We start from the raw sequence: 22,404 nt of genomic DNA on the forward strand, positions 1-22,404 counted from the left end.
AAATACATACCCAGCTCCAGTTTTAGTACTAGAGTGGGGTGTGGGGGCTGCAGAACTGTATTTGTCACCCCCACATCTCAGGGATTTACAGTGAATGCTACACATCAGCCCAATATCTGAAAGCCTGGCCTGGCCAGTGTTGGTGTCTTTTACTCTTTTTATAACATTGTTGGATTTCTTAGGGCTATAACGCTCAGATTTTAGGTCAGGCAAAAGCTTAATTTTCTTGTTTTCTAACAAAATATTAGTACTTGAAGAAATGGCTAATGCTTTCCAGTGTGACCTGCCATTTTTAAAAGCATAGGTAGGTCATTTATTTCATATGACACACAATTTTATTATTTCCAGTGGGATAGTTATTAATTTCCAATATTCATCCAATTTTAAAAATTAAAGTAGTATCCTTTTTAAAGATTTAATTTATTTATTATTACATAAAGGGGCAGGGAAGGAGAAAGAGAGGGAAAGAAACATCTACGTGAGAGAGAAGCATCGATCAGTTACTTTCCACATGCACCCCAATGAGGGACAGACCCCACATCCCAGGCAAGTGCCCTGACCTGGACTCAAACCCATGACCTTCCTCTTTGCAGAATGAACTGAGTCTACACCAGTCAAGGCTTGAAATTAAAGTGGTTTCATGAGAAAAAAATAAAGGGCCTACAGGCTGGTATAATTGGATAATTTGCCCACAGACACAAAATGAGTCAGTGGTAGAGTTGGGATTAAAAGCCCTAGTGGGTCCTCTATTGTACATGCATTTTATTAAATGTAGTTTTTAAGCAGAATATTTTTCAGCACTAAAATGAATTGGAACTGAAGTAGGCACACATAATGACTATATGGGCTACAACATGGACTAAATTTGCACACTTAGCCTGTTAGATATAATTGATGTTCTGGAAAGAAATAATTTGTTAGGTGTTTGTCCATCTTAATACCTGTGCTTTCAGATAGTTTTAAGTACTAGAAACTCCAAAGAGAAACAATTGAAACCCATTCTATGAGTGGAAAATGAGATATTCTATTTTTAGAAAATCAAGGTTTTATCTAGAAATTCTCAAAGTCCTGAATTAAAATGAGTTAATGAAACTGCTATCTCTCTTGGACATCTTGTTTAATTGTTTATTTAATAAAGTGAACACAATGAAGATATTATAATGAGGTACAATTAAGTACAGGATTCCCCCTTCCCAGGTTGAAATCATCTACCTGGAAGGAAATTTGGTTTGGTTATAGTGTGTTGTGGTGGTATTGTTTTTGTTTAAGTGCTACTAGTGCCCAACTAGGGCCTAGATCTTCTTGTCAGCAGAGGGCTTCTTGAAGTGAATAGCTTGTTCTTTTACACCGAGTTTCTCCTTTGAGTATTGTGAGACCATCCCACGCAAAGGAAGCTAGGAAGGGCTGAGTTGGGGGTGTCATCTTTCAGTTACAAGTAGCTGCAAAGCATGCTGGGACATGAGCAACTTCAGAGACGGCATAGGAGGCTAATGAGGATGTCAGAGAGTTGGGGGTCAGGGAAAAGCTTTCATCCCTGGGAAAGATGGAGCTAAGCAGGCAAGCAAGGGGACATTTAGAGTGGACCAAGGCTATAGGAAATAGGGAAATATTTCTCAAGGTGTGGACCTTGGATGTCCTGCATGTACATGACTCTGCCCCAGACCACAGAATCTGAATATCTGGGGTGACTCCTGTCTGGGAGTTCATATCTTTAACAAACTCTCCAGTGATGTATAAGTGTTTTATTACTTCTGAACCAGGGCAGCAGAGAGGGCTTGAATTTTGATACTCAGAAGGGCCTCCCAAGTGCTGCCTAAAGGGTCCAGGAAAACAAAACTAATATACAATGGCAGTCTCTTTGTGGGCTGCCTCCTGTTCTACTCATTGTGCTAGATCCAGCAGTGAACAATGGAGGCATGGTTCCAGCCCTTCTGGAGCTGGAAAGAGCCAATAAACAAGTAGACAAATAAAAATTACATATTATCATGAGCATTAGGAAGGAAATAAACAGGGTAGTAACACAGAAATTGGGGGGCCTTCTTTAGATAATGTAATCAGAACTGGCTCAAGAATTGGATGGCAATTTGACCGTGAAGCAACTACAGCTGAATTCAGCATGGGGAGATAGGGGCAGGAGAAGATAGAAAGGGTGTGTGTATGTGTGTGTAGAATATGCATAGGAAATATGAAAACTTGGGGAAGAAGAGTGGTAGGTAGAAACAGGGAGGTCCAGGGATTGAGTTGTATCCCCAGATTTGAGTAGATTTCCAATATGAGTTTGCTTCATATCACCACAGATAATTTATATACAGTTCTTGGATAGATAAAGGGGTGGGAGATGGCCACGAGACCTCTTCACAGAAATTAAGTTAGCTGTTCCTGTTCTGCAACTGGTGAACTGCAGACCAAGGCACCCGAAAATAGCATTTAACCATCAGCCTGTGTGGGTGTTCTCCATTCCAACCCAACTAAAGTGGGACCTGGTAATTGTAGAGGAAAGAAAATGAGTGGAGTATTTTCTAAAATAAGCAGCATATTTTCCATTATGTAAAGGAGAAAAATTAGCTTTCAGAAAACCATACCTCGGTTTTATGGACTGTTCTCTGGCTTCTTTCATAACTAGATGGGAGACTTAGGGAAGCAGAGGTACTTGTTCTTTAGAAGGTCCATCAACCTTTGCTCAATTTTTCCTTCAGATCCTACAGACCATTCAAGGAGACTTTGCATGTAAACCTGGAAAAGCAGTAGTAGCATAATGGCCTCAAGGGATGGGCTGGGGATAGCCTCACAGGGAGCAGAAGTCCTAGTAAGAGAAGGGCTGGATTGAGGTAGCAGTAGGATGACAGGGATGTATTGCCCTTTGTTTCTCTGTAGGGGAAAACACATTCATGCATTAAAAGTCACCAAGTCAGACATGATTGAAGAGCTACTTCCCCTTTCCCTGGGTTTGCCTTTTCTTTCCTGCATAGCCAGATGACAGTACTAACTGTCATTATTGTTTCATTTCTTTGCTTGTTTACTAGCCATCTCCCACAAGGAAGGGGCTGACATCAGTCTTCGGCTCCAGAGCCTGGTGCAGCTCTCTGTGTATTGAAAGCGGGCAGAACCAGGGACAGCGTGGTGGCATGACATCTTCACTGGGGCATGACCCTTTTGTGTAGAGTACAAGCTGCCCATGAGCCTTCTCCCCGGTGGCTCTTTGGGGTTCAGCCCTGATGGGACAGGCTGGATGACCTCCGTTACCCATTGGAAGGACATGCACATGGCAGTGGCATAGATTGCTCATAGGTAAAGCCCCCGGTCCCGGGATCCCAGGTCATCTGGAGAGAGATCCCTTCATGACCCCATCCCACACAGGGTGTCCGAGCCCCTACCCTCTGTCCATGGCTGGGAAGCAGCAGGTCGTTCTCAGGTCATAAGTCAGTTTGGCATGGGTGAGGGAGATAGCTGATGACAGGTGGTCTGCAGTTTCTTCTATTCTGCCTTCTTGTCTCCAATGTACAGCAGCGTATGTTTAACCTTCTCTGTGGAGGTCTTGTCCATTGAGACCTTCATCTTCTCTCTCCCATTCTAATGGACATGTTTTTCTTTGTCTAGTGTCTCAGAGGAATAAACCAGCCAGGCAAGCAGATCTCCTTTGAAGCTTAGAGTCTTGTTTCTGTTTTAGCATGAGTACAAGTGAGGGGGAAGGTGGAAGGGGAAGATGGACGAGAATAACCCCATGACTACTAGTCATATTAGGGTCTCCGCATTATACCTCACTCTCCCTGGGAGTTCAGGGGCCTCTGAATGTGAAGTGACAAACTCCTCTGCAGTGAATTATTTGCTGTTTGTGTTGCAGGAGTACTTGGTTCAAACACTGTCTAAGCTCCCACTCAGTGGCAGGTTCTGTGAACCTCTGTAGGCTAGGTGCATGTTTGCTTTCCTTTCCTTTAAAGTTGGAAGGATGTTTAGAAGTCATCTAGCCTCACGCCCTTGCTAGACAGATGCAGTGCTGAGGCCCTGGAAGGTAAAGTGATGAGTCAAGGCCTCAGGGTTGGTGTGGAGTTTGACTCTGCCCCGCAGCTTCTGGGCTTGGGAAATATTTATAATAACCACCACATCCAGTCCTGAGGGTTTGCCACATGCTGGTGCTGCACAAAGTGCTCTGTGCCTGCCCTCATTTAATTCAGAGAGCAGGTGCCATTGTCAGTGTTACTACTGTCTCTTTTTACACATGAAGAAATAAGGCTTAGAATAGATGCTTGCCCAAAATCAGATGCATAGTATGTTGCAGAGCTGACAGGGCCTCTGGCTCCATGTGAAGGTCATGTTCTCTTCTGCTTTGTAGAGTGTACAGGAGCAAATAGAGCTTATGAGAGGCAGCTGGTTCTACACCTTCCCTCTAAATGTAGGGAGGGACTGGCCTTCCTTCCTTCCTTTCATTTTTATGTCGTGTGTGTGTGTGTGTGTGTGTATATATGACTTTATATCTATAATAAAATTTACCATTTTAACTGTTTTTAAGTATACAGTTCAGCAGTATTAAATAATTCACATTATTGTGCAACCATCACCACCATCCCTACCATCCCTCTCTAGAACTTTATTCTGATCTTTCCAGTGTGAAACTCTGTATGCATTAAATACTAATTCCCTTTCCCTCCTCCCCCCACATCAGCCCCTGGCAGCCATTGCCTACTTTCCATCCCTATGAGTTTTACTACTCTAGATACTTGTCCTTTTGTGAGTAGCTTATCTTACCATACGATCCTCAAGGTTCATTCATGTTGTAGCATGTCAGAATTTTCTTTCTTTTTAAGGCTAAATAATGCCCCATTGTATGTGTAGAGCACATTTTATCAATTGGCTGCTTCCACTTTGTATTAGTCTACTAAAACTGCATTAGGGCTGCCATAACACAATACCACAGACTGAGTGGCTTAAGAGACAAACATTTATTTTTTCACAGTTCTGAACATTCAAGAACAAGGTGCCGGTAGAGTAGGTTTCTCCTGAGACCTCACTCTTTGGTTTGTGGATGGCTGCCTTCTTAATGTATCCTAATATGACCTTTCTTCTGTGTGTGTGCATCCCTGATGTGGGTGTATGTGTGTGTGTCTGTCCCTCTAAGGACATTAGTCATATTGAACTCTTATGACTTCATTTAACCTTAATTTCCTCTTTAAAGGGCACATCTACAAATAGTTGCTTAGGGGTTAGAGCTTCAATGTATTAATTTAGGAGAAACCATATCTCAGTCTATTGTGAATGTTGCTATAAATATCAGTATACAGATGTCTCTTTGAGCCCCTGCTTTTAATAATTTTGGGCTATATAGCCAGCAGTGGAATTGGCAGATTTTTTGGTAGTTTTATTTTTAATGTTTCTAGGAACTGCCATAGTGTGTGTGTGTGTGTGTGTGTGTGTGTGTGTTTGGTAGCAGCTATACCCTTTTATATTCTCATTGCATTATTTCTTAATTTTGTAAGGTTTTGCTCTTTTGAGAGGTCACTTTGATTTCCAAGGCCCTCTAGTAGGAAGCTAGCCTGGAATTATTCTTTTTGCCTCTCAGATATTTGGTTACTGAATCTTTCCAGAAATTTGGTGCCCTTGCTCCTTCTGCACCTTCTGTCAGCAACCTTGGGCTCTTGCTTCCATACTTACCTGCTGGGAAAACATCCCAGAAAGGAGGAGGAAGCAGTGAAAATGGCCTGGTCTCAGGTAGGTGCTTCATCCAAGCTGCAGGCTTTCAGGCAGCAGCCCCTGAGCACGGAGGAGGTTTGTGCCGGATCTCGCCCCATCTCTGGGCACACAGAGAAGGGCCCCTGAGCCTGCTTAGGCACCTGCCCCTTTCAAAAGTGGCCAAAAGACAGTACATTTAAGATGTTTCTTAATAAGCAACTTTAACACTGTTGCAGGTTCATATTGACTCACATCAATAGAAGGAATTAAGGCATGTATGGCAGTGGTGGGGGGTTGGTGTGTGGGGAAATGTTGGAGGTAGGTATTTATGTGAGGCAAGATATAAGAGTGTGAGGGTTGGTGGGGGTGAGTGGGTATGTGAAATACGGTGCAAGAGCGGGAGTTGGATATGGGAGTGTGTGTGTATATGTGTAGAATAGGGGACCAACGGGATGCTTGTGAGAAAGGAGTATGTATACATAGTGGAGGGGAGGTATTGGGGTTACAGTATGTGTGTGAAGTGGAGTGTGGAAATATGGGGGTTAGGCATGAGGGCATGGAGGATGGAGGGAAAGGGATGGGTGTGTGCATGGAGCGGGGTATGAGGGTGTGGCAGTTGATATGAGGGTGTGTGGGCAATAGGATATATGGAGGGTAGGGTGTGAGTAGGAGAGTGTGCGTGTGTGTTGGAGGGGCATAGTAGGGGAAGGACCAGTGGCTCCACTCCAGGTAGCTGCCCTGCCAGGAGCCTGGTGGGTGGAGGAGCTGCTGAGGCCTGCAGAGTTTCCCAGCTGTGGGGGAGTGGTGCCTTGCCGGGGACTCAGGCGTGACTCACTTTCACCTGGTTGGGGAATTAATTTGCTGGGCATCTGCATCATGGCAGGATATGTGCGTCAGTCTGTATTACTTTGTTCTTATTAAGAACCATGGGAGAAATTTAAAATGAGGAATGGAGGGGGTGGGGTGCGGTCGTGCTGGGAGCTATGAAAGATAAATTGTTTCTCCCTCAGTGGTTGGGTCACACTAAGTGACCAAGGTCATTTCCTTCTCTCCCTCTACACTATTCTTGATAAAAGGCAGTTGCAAACATTTCATGTGTGAGAAATAACTTCAGAAGACACCCCCCACACACATCCACACACAGAAATGCACACACACAGGCACATACCTCCCACATACAAATGTAGATAAGGGAGCCCCAAAGCACCTCCCAGATGCATGGTGGCCCCTGCAGCAGTAACTCTTTGTGCACTGCGGTCTGCTGCAGTCTTTGCAGTGGAGGGACGCTGGCTCTTGTGAATGGTCGCCTGGGAGGGGCCTAATGTCATCTGCTCCTGATGTCAGCACAATGAATGAAACTCTTGCAAAGCGTAAAGCCTCAAGCACCCGGGAAGCAGAAACCTTCTCAGATTGGTTCCCTGGCTGCAGCATCTCTTGCTGACGAAATCACCAGTCCCATGTGTCACAGACAATCCATATACGTTAGGATTTAAATGAGGCAGAAACTGAGGCTGCATGTGGACTATCGCACAGCTGACTCTAGCACAACCATCTCTGGCTGAAGCAGCTGTGGGCACGACCCTCTTCCTGCCAGGTGCTGGAGAAAGGGGTTTGCAGGACCTGCAGACCCACTGTTGTGTGTTAGCCATCTCATCAGCTAGCCCGATGTTCTGCTTTTGCTGGCAGAATTCCTTGCTGAAGCTCCAAGCCCTTGAGACTGATCTGTGCTCTGCATTTTTGACAAACCAGGAAGAAGCTGTTCAGGTGCATGGAGGCAAGGACCCAGCCCCAGTGTCCACCCAGAGTGTGCCAGCCGAAGGGGAAGATGCTGCAGGTAAGAGGCAGGATCGGGGGAGCTTCTCATTTGTGCTCTGAAGATAGTTTAGCCTCTTGCTGTTTCATCCTAAACTGGGCCCCTGGTGGGAAACAGTGCTTGGTGCAACATGAAAGCTGAAGAGTTGCTCGAGTTACACCCCAGGAGCTGAGAGGGAGCAGGAGGAGTTAAGATGTGCTATGCCATAGAGCCTTCTCTCCAGGGCAGGCCAAGAGTCCAAGGTATATAAATGGGTGTCCCGTGGAAAGCACCCATCACTACTCCTAGTCCTCATTTTCCTATGTGGTACCCTCTGGCAAACAAGAGGTATACTTGTATTGTATTGCTGGACTTTGATAATCTGTGCTTAAAACTCCTGAGTTTTGAAACTCATGATATGTTTGAAGTATTGAGGGATGGGGGAGATTCAACACTGCTACTTCATTTCTTTTCCACTGCTCATAAGATGCTCTATCAACACAGGGAAAGTAGAGGGGAGTAGTATAGCTCATTCTGAGCCCGTATTGCCCTGCTCTGTCTCGTTGTTTTTTAGCTTTAATTTCTGTATTGAAAAGTCTCAAAATTGAGTCTTATTTGTCTTAGTTTCTCTAGTTTTAATCCAGGGGATGATTGGTTAGCTAGCAAGCAGAAGGGAAATTAATGCTACCAGGAAGACCCAGACAGGAAAGAAGCACTGATTTACATGAGTAGAAATGAGAGCACAGATTACTTTTTTTTTTTTTTTACACAAATGGGTCAGAAGTCTGCAGACTGCTTTCTGGATAGATGGTAGAAACAGGCTTATTGAGCTTGCTTCCTGAGATGTTCCTTATCTCCAGGAACTGAAGCAAGAGATTTACAAAGTAATCTGTTTTAGTACCATTAGTGATAGTACATTTAAGACATTACTGTTAAAAACAGACCCACATGGTATAAGCAGGCAAAATACTTATCTCCAGTTTTTGAATGCTTGTGAGTAATAGTGGTCATAGCTACTGGTGGTAGCTACCATTATCATTGAAGACTTTCTCTGATCCAGGCACTGGTCTGAGCATTTTATATCTATTATGTTCAATTCTTACACTGACCTGTGAAGTAATGCTATTCATAGTAAGGGCATTGAGGCCTAGTGTAACCCTGCTAGTAAGTGGGAAATCTGTTCCCCACGATGCAGGTGGCCAGCTGACAGTCCTTGTTGCCTGGTGAGCTCCCTTGCTCTGTTGGCCATTGTGTTTGTATGAGACAGGAGCCAAGTAAAGCTGGACAGGAGCCAACATCAATCCAATTAGGGATTGAAGTCAGATTATCAGATAATGCTTGTCTTCTGCCACCAACCCCAACAAACAACGTACAAAACCTATAGAGAAGACTCAAAGCCAAATACAAATTAACTTTTGAGTTATCTGATGTTTTGTATACTACACAAGTATCTGGAAAAGAGTGTTTAAATAAGATACAGATATATGTATATTTTTAATTGTGACTTTAGTGTATGTGTACCTGTCTTATTTTATTGAAAAGTCCAGAATTGTTTTTGTATTTTCTCATTCTAGATGGACAGTATTGTGAACAAGCTTGCTAACACTCCCTGTAAAGAAGTTTATGTAGGAATTGCTCGTGCAAAGAATTGTCAATATATTCCGTGTTAGGTGTCAAATGGCAGACATGGGCAGAAGGCTCCTTACAAAGGAGGCTTGTGGGTTGGATGCTGGATTTTCCAAAATGTGGGTGAATCTGAGATGTTTCAGAGCTTCTCCAAGAGTCTGTGAAAAAGGGAGATTCTGTCTGTCTCAGTATCTGTCTCAGTCTCTGTCTCTCTGTGCGCACATTCGCATGTGCAGGAGGCGGCAACAGCTCTTGCACGTTTTCAAAGATGAAACCCATCCTGGTGTTTTTCATCTTTGTAGAGCTTGTGCCAGCAGTTTTTAATTCAGGGTCTGTGGTCGGGTGTCTGGAGTGATCTTTAACACCTTGGAACTCTACTTTATTGTGCGTGTATGTAAATTCCCAATGAGAGTGTGATTGCATAAGATTAGCACAGGTGGTCGTAAGTCTATGAAAGATTATAGTAAATCAGAATTTTCTCTTACAGTCTAGCATCTAGTCCTGAGATTAAATGTATATAAACATTGAATTGATAACTGTTAATGTCAATAGTTAGTAACAAAGACAAAATCTGATTAATTTTTACAGGAATATCTGGCTATAATATGCTACCAATTAGTTATTAAAAGCGGACTTTCATAAATATAAATTGATGTTGCTTTCACGGATTTCAGACTTAGTTTAGACTTGATTAGGGCATGACTTAAGTGAAGTTTAACTTTTCCATTGGGCATCTGAAATGATGATCTGAGCCAAGTATTATCTCTGTGTCTTGAGATCAAAATATTGACTTATAATTTGGATTTATGGGTTACAAAGGTCAGTCTCACCTAGTAAAAGACCTGAAATGCTCCCTGTTCTAGAAATCCACTTAAAAACTACACTTGCAGTAAGAGCACATGCCATGGCAGCCCTGGAGGGCACTGTGCTCTAAATAGTGTTCCTGAACCTTCCTGCACATCACAAGTACCAGGAAGCTTTTCAAACATGGGCATTCTCAGTCCTCATCTCTGGACAGTAGGGGGTGCAATCCTGGAATCTTTATGTTTCTAAACTTGCTAGCTAATATTGGGAAGCACTATTCAAGTGACAGTGTTTTGAATCAGGAGAGAGGAGTTCAGGTTCTCTCAGGTTTTCTTTGACTCTGCTTCACCTTGGTGTCACCAATAAAAAGAGACTTCCAGAACACAAGGACTTATAACTCAGGCTCTGTGACCAATTGGCTCAGTCCATTTACACCAGGAAGAGAGAGGAACTCAAGTACCCAAGTCTGCAGGCCAGAAATTGATGGGATGCAGCCTGGATAAAGGATGGGGACAGGGACAGATTTCAGGGGTATAGAGCCTTTTAAAGGAAATTGAAAGAAAGGAAACCGGCTGAAAGGCAGCTTTGGGACTGTCCATGGGGTAACCGAGTACCCTGATTCTCCCAGCACTGTTCCTGTTTTAGCACTTGAAGTTCCACATGCTGGGAAATCCTCAGTCCCAGGCAATCTGGGCAGCTAGTCACCCACCTGTAGGTTGCAAATTGCATACAACACTTCGGCTCAAAATTCCTCTAAATGAACAAACAGCCTCTTACAGCTGATGCAAATGTTTCCTCTGTGGCATTTGTAAGCATCTATTCTGGTGTTGTGAATGGAAAATGAAATGAGGATTGTCTTTTTAACTGCTTGTCATCTTCAAAGTGTACATAGGGACTGTTTGGCATTTCATATGACTAAGCATAGTAATGCCTGTTCTGTCTGACCACAGGTGATTGATGGCACAGAGTTTGTAGCAAAAGCTGTCACTGTAGATAACTGAAGGCTTATTACTAGAAATAATAATTCCTCAGAAGTACCTAATTAGTACTTTTATTCTAAAATCTTCATTTTTCAAGTTGAACTTTCCATTTGGGCAAGAGCTTTGTTACTAATGTTGATTATTAGGGAACACTAATGTAGTGTACAGCCTGTAATTACTCACTTGGTCTGTAGGTGTCTCCTAATGTAGAAGTTGAGGCAAAACAGAGTCAAAGAGGATCTTCTTTCTCACATTTTTAGACATTGTCCACTTGACAAGAAGTTCCCAATTAATTGGAAGTACTTACTAAACTTACAGATGTCTGGGCTTCCAATCTTAAAATGCAAAATTAAAATATAAAGATGAGGCCTAAGCATTTTTAGGTTTGAAATACTCCCCTGGTGATTCTCAGGTGCAGGGAGATTCAGAAACACTGTCTAGAACATAGTATTCCTCGAAGGGTGCCATGAAATGTGTTCTTGCCACAGGTGCAGCTTATGATTGGACTTCTGGAACAAGGGGGTGTCTCAGGCATCCCACATGATTTGGTGCTTTATTCTGTCTGGCAGCAGCCTCAGACAGTCTTTGAAAGTCAGTTAGAGGTGGTCTCTAATTCTTCAACCTCAGAAGTGCACTGAATTTCAAATATCTTTTAGAAATTTTTTTCATTTCAAGTCTATGTGTGTATTATTTCTAAATCTTTCTTAAACCTTTTTATACTTTCAGTATGCAACACCAGTTGCTTTAACTAAAAAGTGGCTCCTACTGTGAAAAATACCTCTCCTTTTTGTCCTAAATTGGTTCCTTTGAAAGCAGTGATTTTCAAAAAACCAACCAGGTTGACTTTACCCACCTTGGGGATATCGAGCAATATCTAGATAAACTTGGAAGGTGAGTGGTGCTGGCATCTAGTGGGCAGAGATCAAGGGTGCTACTGAACATCCTACAAGGCCCAGGCGAGTCCCTGGGTTCTGCCGCACTGTCTCAGTGGAGAAGCCTTCAGACCATTATCTGATCCAAAATGTCAATAGCTTCAAGGTTGAGGAGCCTTACTTTAAAAGACTTTAAATAACATCAGCATTAGCTCACAATGACCTCTTCATTTGCGCCTGGCCTTGTCACGTGGGTTTTCCCATTTTATCTTCAAAACAATTCTATGAGGTAGGTGGCATTATTATCCCCGGATGAAAGATGAGCAAGTAAACTTGAAGGGTTAATGTAACCTGTTGGAGGTGTGGAGGTGTGGAGGTGGGAGGAAAGGCGAGGAGTCGGGGTTTCCCCATTTGGACTCCATAGTCCGCGCGCTTCACACAATGGTATTTGCCATTCAGCCTAAAAGCGGAGTCCCCATAGTCCCAATATTCTAGAGTTTGACATTAAGCCCATAGTCAACCTGTACGTTCTCTACACAGCTAATGTATTTTGGAAGTCTTTTTTCTTTATCCATCCCTGGTTTTGTTGTGTCAGACTGGAGAGACCTAGATTTGTAGCTGATTAAGCTGTCGCAGCCCCTCTGTTCTGTAGTCATTTCAGCTCCTCTGATCTAAGCCATCTCTAGGCCTGGTGCCTTTCTTGGTGTGTGTTTACCTGACCTGCACAATGTATTCCAGGTGGAGTCAAATAGAGTATTATTTATAATATGGGCACTGATGTTACACTTTTAGAAAATGATATTGGCAGAAATTGGGCAAAGTTTACAAGGGATCCTTGTATTATTTCTTACAACTTTATGTGAAACTACAATGATCTCTGTGAAAATTGAATGAGTACCTAAAAAATATTGGCTTGGGTGTTTTATAGAATAATTACAAAGTTAATTACATTTGTTGGGTTGTTTTCCAAACTCTTCTGAGAGACGTTCACTATTTTCTTGACGTTTTTGTCATATCTGTGTATTCTGCAAAAACTTCAAAGAAATCTCATTTCCTACCAAAGTAATAGTTTAGTGCTTATTATTTTTTAAGAGCAGATATATCTGTGTTCTCCAGCTCGGTTGCCTACCGGCCCATAGTGAAGGTCATCTACTATTAAGCCTCCTCATGGTCTGTGGCCTTTGTCTGCGGTTGCTTAGCATTTTACTCTTTGAAATACATCAACATTATCTGCAGACTCAGACTTATGACTCAACTTCCTCTTTGGTGTTATTTCTGAAATGTAAAATAAGATTAATTCAGGATCCATTTGCTAGTGTTAGTACTGACATGTTTGTCATAAAGATACTAATTCATCCCTGCTCTTTGCTGCATGTTGTTAAGTAGATTTTGTATCCATTACAAAACATTTAGCCCAATCATCATTTGGTTTTGGTTTTAAACAAATTTTGATATGAAAAACATGCCATAGACCTCTTGAAAGCCCAAGTAAATTATATTCTTTGGTTTTGCCTTATTCAGAAACACAGTTCTTTGCAGAATTTGATGCACTAGTTGGGTGATATTAGAAAGGTTATTTGATCTCTATTTCAGTTTCCTTTTCTTTAAAAGGGGAAAAAGGATAGTATCTGTTTCTCAGGACTGTTGTGAGAATGATGTATATGTAGCTCAATGTGTATGAGGCTCTTAGAATAATCCCCATGGTAAATGCTCAATAAATGTCAGCTGTCATTATTTAAAAAGCTGGGCATTTTTGCAATATTCAGAGTTTATGTTGCCTTTCCTCCAGTTGATACTGCTTAGATTCATCTTTAAAAATCTCATCTATCATAATTTTCAACTACTTTCAAGGTGTCTATATGCCATTAATACTGTTTACTCCCTGTGTCCCCTCTAGAGTCCTGCATATGATTGACATTATGCTAATTCCCTTAAGCAAAAGGTATTTATAACAGCAGTAATCTATACAGCTGATGCCTGAATAATTACCTCCTATTACAGTTGAAACTACATTTATCATAAAATCTATCCTGTGCTAAAACTATTACATAACTTAGCTGGCAAAGATCTTTATTATTAACACATTTTTCTCTGATAATTTTATAGCCATCATCATAGTTTCTGAAAGAGGGAGCTTCATATTAACTGCTTGTTTTCCAAGCAAAAGTACTTTTAAATAATTTCAAAATTCATAGGTGACAATATAATTCTCCAAGGCTGTTTCTATAACTGCCTTATTGGGAAGGAATAAATCAGTCCTACAGCTGAAACTTCCAGGTGATTATTTAAAAAAAAATAAATTCACTTTTTAAGGCAGGCCAAGAATTGTGGTAATGTGCATGTTTCCATCTTCCTCACTACAACTCTTTATAAATGAGGATTCTGAGTTTGACAAGGTTTGCCTGGCCAAGGACCTATCAGCAGTGAGCAAGTGGCATCTCAGACCAAGCCTGGGGCTCCAACTCAACAGCCTGGGCTTTTTACAAACCGGCTTATAGTTGTGCTATTTTCTTTAATAAATAGATTTTATTTTTAAGAACAGTTTTAGGTTTTTCAAATGCTGAGCAATGAGTTGTCACATACTCATTTCCCCCTGCACATACTTCCCACAAATTTTATAGCCATTTTAAACCTTTCTTTTTGGCTATTCGTCCTTCTATGCTTATGAAGAGTACAATGTGGAGGTGACTGGACGGAATGCCTAGATAGATGCTTGGTGTCGGACACGCCTCTGGCCACCCTCTACCCCTGCTCTGCTGGTCCACGGTGGACAACCACTCCCACCTCTTCCAGCTCCCCAACACTCTTACGTTTCTGTGGCTCTGTCTATCGAGGCTGAGGGTACAGTTTTTTTCCTGACTAATTGTTTCTAACTGAAGGTGGACCCTAGTAAAGATACAGCTCCCATTAAAGGTTGGAATTTTTTTCATTAATCTTCCTGTTTGCTTTGTATGTTTAATTTTCCTTCTGTAAAGTACATCAGTTCATAAATGAAAACTCTTTTGAAAATGGCTCTTGTTATCTTAATAGCACATTTTTATCAATGTACCCCCAAGGTGATCAGTGGTGCATGAATCGACTAGAAGACCTGGGGAGGCTGAAAGGTGTCAGCATCCCAGCACTCCTCTTTCTCTGTATGTTCCTCAGGAGGGCACTTCTGAACTGTGGGTGCTGTCAGCAACGATGCTTGGTCTTTTCCCAGCCCCACTGCTCAAGCAGAACTCTGTCACCTGAGCATGTGGCTCCACTTTTATGAAACAGGAGCAAAAAAAAATTTTTTTTTTCAGATATCAGACAGTGTTCATTGGCCATTTCCCTTGGGTATTTCTCAACCCTTCTTTGACATTGTGCATAGAGGCAGAGGCATAATCAGAGGAAACTGAAAAGATTTATCTAGTCACTTGGTAGGTTTCTCTAGAAGGTTATTTCTTCTTTACTCCCCAAATTAGGCACTCGGTTTGGTGCCATATAGAAACTGCCACTAAAAATATGAATTATCCCTGCCTGAGATGTTCTACAAAACAATGCAAAGAATGGACTTCTTCCCTATTCCAGGAATGGTCACAACTGCCCTCAGCATGAGTCACATTTCCACAGCCCACAGCATGGTTATGGATCAGGGTAAAGGCACAAATGTGCCTTTGTCCTATGTCTACCCCAAAGACCTCAGTCTTCCACAGGCTGGAAGCTCGTTCCACCGCACATTCCCTCAGGGCCAACTTGGCCTTTGGCACCCTGCCTCACCTTTCTTCTCAGCCATCCCCCACCATGGTGTCCCTGTTTTCCTTCTCCCGCCACAGAGTTCCGGCTGCTTCTCTTCCTCAAACTGTTTATACCTACCAAAATTATATTGAAAACAATATGCAATGCAAAAAAAATGTCATTTTCCTTCATTTGGATGTTATTTATTCCTTAGTCTTACTGTTGAGACAGTGAAAATACTAAAAAGGAACTTTATGTCTTTTATGAAAGTGTATACGTTATTACTAGATTTTTAAAATAATCAATTATAATATACTCTGAAAATTTATGTATTTATGTATTTCTGCAATTAAAATGTTATGTTTACTTGGTAAAAAGTGCTGTATGTGTTAGGTATAATAGCAGTAGCGCATGAAAAAAATATTCCAAAATTATTCCCTTATAATTCTTTAGGCAACAGGAATGATTGGATTAAATTTATCTTCAGACCTATTCAAAAACCCAAAACCTGGATCTGTATTTACTGATGGAAACTTAATTACAAGATTACAACCAAAACTGTAGAGGCAAGGAATAAGCTTAAATCTGAGCCAAGGCTTCTTGATCCATGTAGTTTTCTGGTTTTCAGGAGGGATTTTGCTTAGCTAACCCAGTGCCCTAATCTATTGACTGGTCATTTTAACTGAGGTCAGTGCATAGGCTCCTTCAAAATGAAAACGAGGCTCACTGCCCCCGCCTCACTCTAGATGTGGGCTTTGAGGAAGTGCATGCTGACCTTGAGCCCGGGAAGGTTCTGTCTCCTGAGTTTCCTATCTACACATCCAGGGCCTACTGGGCACCTCCACCTAGATAACCCAAAATGCCTCTTAACTCAAAGCATCCAGAACTGAACTCATCTTTCCCTCCCCTAGCAGAACCCCCTCCTGAATTCTCTAACTAGAGAAAAGATACCACCAAAAAATACAAAACAACAATTAACATTTTTGGGTAGTAGATTATGCCCTCTTCCCCAGGCACTGTTCTAAGCATTTAAGATTTCCTTATCTATTAAAAATCTTCCTAATAATTTATAAGGTAGATACTGTTATCATTCTTACCTGAAACAGGACTTGACATACAGTAGATGGTCAATAAACATTTGTTGAATGAATGAATTCCCATTATACTGATGGGAAAACCGTGATCAAAAACAATTGAGTAATGTGTCCCAAGTCACACAGAGGATGAAACTAGCATTTGAATCTAGGTGTTTCTGAGCCTAGAGGCTATGCTTTTATCTGTGATGGCAAACTACCTCTTGGGCTCTGCAAGGTGCCTGTCATAAAGCCCAGCTCTGCCTTCAGAGTGACAAATTTCCCACCCCTGTAGCTCCCTGATGTTTCTGGTGGCCATTCACAGAAGCTGGCACACAGAAGCCTGCTTGAAATGCCAGCCTCCCACCACTCAGGAACTAGGACAGCCTCACTAACCCAGAGTCCCTCTTCAACTGTCCTCATTCCTACCCTGTCTTTCCTAACCTCAGAGGTAGCTTCTCCTCTCTCTGTGGTCTCTGAGCAAAAAAGCTCTCTAGTTTCTACAGGCTTACTTATGGGATGACTTCAGGCTTACCTGTGTTCTCTGATGTGACCTCACAGCTAACCCCTAGTACCTGCAGGCACTCAGATTCAGCATACTGTAAACCCAAATCATTGTGTTTGCACCAGATGTTTTGGGGTTATTTCTTTTGTTTTGGTGGCCCCCCTTTTGGGAGGCTGGCTAAAAATTCTGATGTTTGAGTCTCATGAGAATCATGCTTTTGGCTCAGTTGGCTTTTAAAACCAACAAAGTCTGGTGTTTGGCATTTTGGAATGCTACCTGAGAACCCACCATGATGAGCAAACCCAAGAGGACAAATTAACAGACCCACAAAGCTATGTCTAATTTATTGCTCAGTTAGATCTCAGCAGTCCATCTCAAATGGTTGCAGATAGAGATTTGCTTAAATTGTGAAAGACTTTCAAAATTCACATTAGAAAAAGTTATTTTTAAATCTGACTGATTCATGGGACAGCTGTAGTACAGCATCTGGTTCTGCCTGGGGTTGCAGCCAGGTCAGCCCTGCTCTCTTGGCCTTCACACACTAACGATGAGTATTTGTCTTCTCTACATTCCCTATTGCTCAGTGAGTGGGCTGCCGGAAACACTCTTTGGCTCTGGGGCCAGGGGCGTGGAGTCTTCTACCACAGGCACTAGCCGCACCCTCCCTGAATGTAGTTAATGCAGGCACACCACTTTCCCTACTGAATTCAAAATGAAGATCATAGTGCTGCTAGCCTCATGTGGTTGTTAGGAAGATTAAAGATATGCAAAAACTCTTATGACAAGTTCAAGGACATAATGAGTCATTCCATAACTATTATTTATTATTATTCTTTCTTATAAATGAGCACTGGTACTAGGGACAATAGGCTGAGGGGCATGTTGGCTCTCAGTTCAAATATTATCCCCATAGGGACTCCTAGTGTAGTTGTTGTTCAATAAGAGAAGGTAATATTCAGCTTTCTTACTTTGATGATATTAATTATTAAAATGATGGTTCTCATGGTTATTTTATTTTTAGCAGTTTCCATGCCTTACCTCAATGTTTCACCAAATGCATGTGCTATATAAAAGATGCATGGATGAACAGTGTTAGTTCTAATAGGAATTTATTTTCATGTGTATTAGTGGGGAAAAATGTAACTAGCACATCAAATTTATGATTTCTTGGCCGTCATGGCCTAGAGTGAAGCTGAAATTTTAAAAAGCTGTAGGTTGAAATTAATCTGTCTAAAATATATAACAAATATATAGCTTTATACATATATAATCTGTACTTCGATATACACATATAGTAAAAAAGGTTTGAGGATAAGACAAAAATTTGTGGAAGATAGTTGTATTTCATTTTATTCTCCCTTAGTATTATGAAACAGGCACTGCTATTCTCCTCATTTTACAGATTAAGAACTGAGGTTGAAAAGGGTCTAGTATTTGTGAAGTCTCTCTTAATGAGGTGGGCCCGGGATTCAAACTCGCCATCTTTGCTGTCTGTCATGACGCCTCTGGCACTGTTTCTCACTTCTTTTCTCAGGAAAGCTTATTTTCTCTTTAAAAAGTTTTATATTAACTTTTATTTTTCCTCCCAGTAAAATGGACACTTATTTGTTATAGAAATTTCAGAAAATACAAAGAAGGAAAAAGAAGTAAAACATGTTTTATTGTTGTAAGAACACTTATATGAGATCCACGCTTCTAACAACTTTAACAGTACACTACAGTATTGTCAACTGTAGGCAAGAGGCACAGCAGATCTTTTCCTTTTCTACCATAGCCCTGCATGAGGGGCTAACCAAGGACACTGAGAGAGGTCTGGGAACCCCCTGGAGCCCCGAGAGAGCAGGCAGGCCAGCCGAGACTCCTAGTTCCTAGACCCGTTTCTCTAGACCACATTGCATTGCATGCCAGGCCCCGGCAAGCCATTCCTTCCTTTGGAAGAAAAAGTAATGTCTCCCCAGAGAACCATCAGAAGCCATCCAAGTTAATACTGCCATAAGCTTCTCCCTACTGGGGAGCAGAGCCTGTAAGTGCTGGCCCTGGGCTCTGTTCCCAGAGCCAGCGGTGATGGCTGGCTCTGAAGCTGCACTGGCCTTTCCCGAACAAGGAGCTCGGCAATTCTGTCTGCACAGATGCGCACACCTATACAGGCACCAGCTGATTTAATTAAGCCCTTTCCAATCCGAATGCTAAATTTGGTCAAAGATCTGAGGTGCTACCAAATTATGAGTTTTTGACTCTTTGTTGGGTTTTAACTGGTCACTTTGGGATATTTCTGGCTCACGGCTTCCTTCAGTGGTGAGCTGGAGGGAGGGGGACCGGGATGTTAATTCAGCAGCACTAGTAAATTACTAGAGTACCAGAAGAAGCAGATGCCATGTAAATGGGGGTTTACAGTTACTATTGTAGTGCAGGTAAAAAAGAGCTGTACATCATAATCTGTGATTCTTTGAAGTTACATTTTAGGACTCTGAATTTCAGAAGCTGAGCCCTTTTCTTACCTCTACTCCAGTCTGTGTTTGGGAACCCGGGTGCCTTCATTTGGGCATTTCAAAACAGCACCAGGGGGCTCATGTTTTGACTCTGGGGCCATAGCTGAGATGAAGGGTTGAAGGCCTCGGGCCTTTCCCACTTCAGCAAAAATGTGTGAGTGCCAGGAGCTTGCTAAAGATTCCTTTCTTCCCCCCATCATTATCATCAAAAGATACTGCCCAGAAAAAGGTAATATGAATAAAACACATTTCTTTTTAGCTGGTCGAAGCCTGTTGGTTTAAGAAAATGCTTTGGTATGGAACGTTTATGCCTCCTAGTGAGTTTTGAAGGTGATTTTTAGTGTACGCTGTTATTTTTTGGTTAGTAACTCTTCTGTTACATCCTAGGGCTCCTGCCACAGCCACGTTGTTTTCTGGGTGAATTATTATGACCACAGTGTGCTGCCTGTGGTGAGTCGTGTTGGTCGCAGCAGCACACCTTGCCTGTGGTCCAGGTCCTGGCATTCTTCTAGCTCCAACTCCTCCCCAGCTCTCATCCTGTCCAGCCTCAGCCACGGACACAAAAGTGCTGTCAGTGAGTTTCAAAGGTGCAGCAGGCGTTATCCACCCTCTCAGTCTGTAATCCAATGGGGAAGAAGCCAATTGAAAACACACTAATCAGACCTTTGATGCTACACAAAGCAAATTGCATTTCAAGCTTTAGAGAACACAGGTCATTCTAAACCTGATTAAGATTCATCCGGTACCACATTGTGATTAATGTTTATTTTGGAAAAGTGGATTGTCATTATTTTCAGTTTCTGCTTATTTGCCCAGAAAATCTTTCTTTTCCTCTTCTTTGGGATAGTAGGCGTAAGAGAAGGCCTTGGTTGTCCTGACTTGTTTGCTAGGCAGAACTGAGAAGGAGTTTGTTTTGGCTGCTTCTTGAATAATTCTGTACTGAGGCCCGTGATGGAGAGACTCTCATCTTGGCCACCCTGACTCAGTGCCCTAACTTTCCTCACTGTGCTTGTCCTCACTTCTGTAGCTAGCACGGGTTGCCCACTTCTGGACCGACCCTGGTGTGGGGAGCTAATGAGCTCATTTAAAAAAGGATTGAATGACCACACTGAGAATTTAGGCACAGGGCTGCCTAAGCAGAGGGTTTGGATCAGGTTTTGTTCTTGTTTTTTATTTTTGTCCAAAATAAAATGCTATATGAAATTTTGGAGAAGAAACAATCATTCTGAATTTTAACATGCTTTGTAGTTGCTATGTATCATAGCTTCTTTTGATCTTTTCGTGTATTTTTTGTATACCTAAATCTATGCTTTTTATATAAATGGAAGTATTCATTTTGTTTTGAAATCTGTGCTTTGAATTTAGCATATTTTGAACATCATTCCATGTTAATAAGCAGAGTTCTGCATCATTTTTAAAGACTACTGAATAATTTCCTGCTTGGGGATTCCTCTCTTTCGTTTTTTCCTCTCTTTCTTCACTGGAGATTTTATTGTCCCTTCTCTTCTTCAGAATCTATCATCTTTTGTTCCAGCTTCATGTTATTGTTGTCCTTTTTTTCACTAAACATTTTGTAATTCACCCTTCAGTGTTTAAAAATAATATGAAATAAAGAGAAGATGTTTGTAGTTGTGGGCTATGCTGTCTCTATAACCAATACCACAATAATTTGTGTTTCCATTTCTTTGTTGTTGGTGGCTTTGTAATATTTTTTATCATGGTTCTGTGAAAACAAACATGACAGTATTTTGAAAGCTTTTCATATCCCCAGAAGGAGGAAATGACAAAGAGGCAAGATAATGAATGTTGATGATTCTTATTTAGGAATATGACAGTCTCGAGCCCTCTGTCACTTCTAAACCCTGATCTCGTTTCCTCAGACCCTATGCCAGTCTACAGAGATGGACAGAATGAAGCAGATAGCGCCCCAGAAGACCTTCAGTCTTTTGGGACCAGCCGGCTGCTCTATCACATCACTGATGGTGACAACCCACTGCTGTCCCCTCGATGCTCCATCTTCAGCCAAAGCCAGAGATTCAACTTAGACCCTGAGTCAGCCCCTTCTCCACCCAGCACTCAGCAGTTTATGATGTAAGAAAACCTTGTTTTGTTATTTTCATTTTATATAGTTTTTTTTTTAAAAACTACATTTACAAACTACAATGAGGTATGTCTGAAATAGTGCAAACATGCCTACCAAATGCAACTGGGACACCTGAACAATAAATGGCATAAATCGGTGTATTTTCTAAGTGGGAATGCTGTTTCCAGCCTTCTTATCACAGGAGGAAATGGTCACGAGATACAGGCCACCACCAGAGGGTTTGCATGATTGACTCTTCTTGGTGAAATGCCCAGATACTGAAGTATATGTGTGTGCAAACAGCAGGAGTATCATCCTTTATGAGTTCAGTATTCTTTCCACATCCAACAGTGGCATCAGTGGATGGACTGTAGCAATGCTTAGTTGTCCATCTCTATTTCTTCTTAGGTTCTAGAAAAGTGGGGGCTTAAAAAAGCTGCCGCCCCAAGAAAAAGTATGGAACTGTGTGTTCTCTCCTTTTTTTTAAGTTCCACAAATAATTTTGATTCATAGCTAAAATGAGATTCCCTTGGCTAAAATACATTCAGGAAAATCTCTAGTATCTCCTTAATAATTTCAGCTGCTATTCATGAATTTATTCAAACCTGGGCTATATGCTGATAGACTTGAGGAAGTTAGTGAATTATTGCTATTGTAAAGTGTGTGTCATGTGAGAGGGTAGATGCATTTTCTGGAGAGGAGGCCCATTCCATTCATCAGATTCGCAAAGGCTCTATATGTCAGGAAAAGTTAACTACTCATCTAAATCTTCCTTGAAAATGTTAGTAGGTGTAGTTTATGTACTCTACTAGGG

General features: G+C 41.8%; 1 protein-coding gene across 9 annotated transcripts in view; it reads left to right on the plus strand.

Moving 5' to 3' along the window:
- The window catches only part of FAM13C (family with sequence similarity 13 member C), a 125,953-nt gene that overhangs the window by 79,517 nt on the left and 24,032 nt on the right, over positions 1–22,404 (plus strand). For all 9 annotated transcript variants that reach the window (XM_045841818.1, XM_045841820.1, XM_045841819.1 and 6 more), the window contains 2 exons: positions 7,414–7,498; positions 21,388–21,598. In XM_045841818.1, the coding sequence (XP_045697774.1) occupies positions 7,414–7,498; positions 21,388–21,598 (296 nt within the window). The remainder of the gene's footprint in view (positions 1–7,413; positions 7,499–21,387; positions 21,599–22,404) is intronic.

The sequence above is a fragment of the Phyllostomus hastatus genome, unplaced genomic scaffold (assembly GCF_019186645.2).
Source record: "Phyllostomus hastatus isolate PE091 unplaced genomic scaffold, TTU_PhHast_1.1 phas_contig_38, whole genome shotgun sequence".
In the NCBI taxonomy this organism is placed as follows: Eukaryota; Metazoa; Chordata; class Mammalia; order Chiroptera; family Phyllostomidae; genus Phyllostomus; species Phyllostomus hastatus.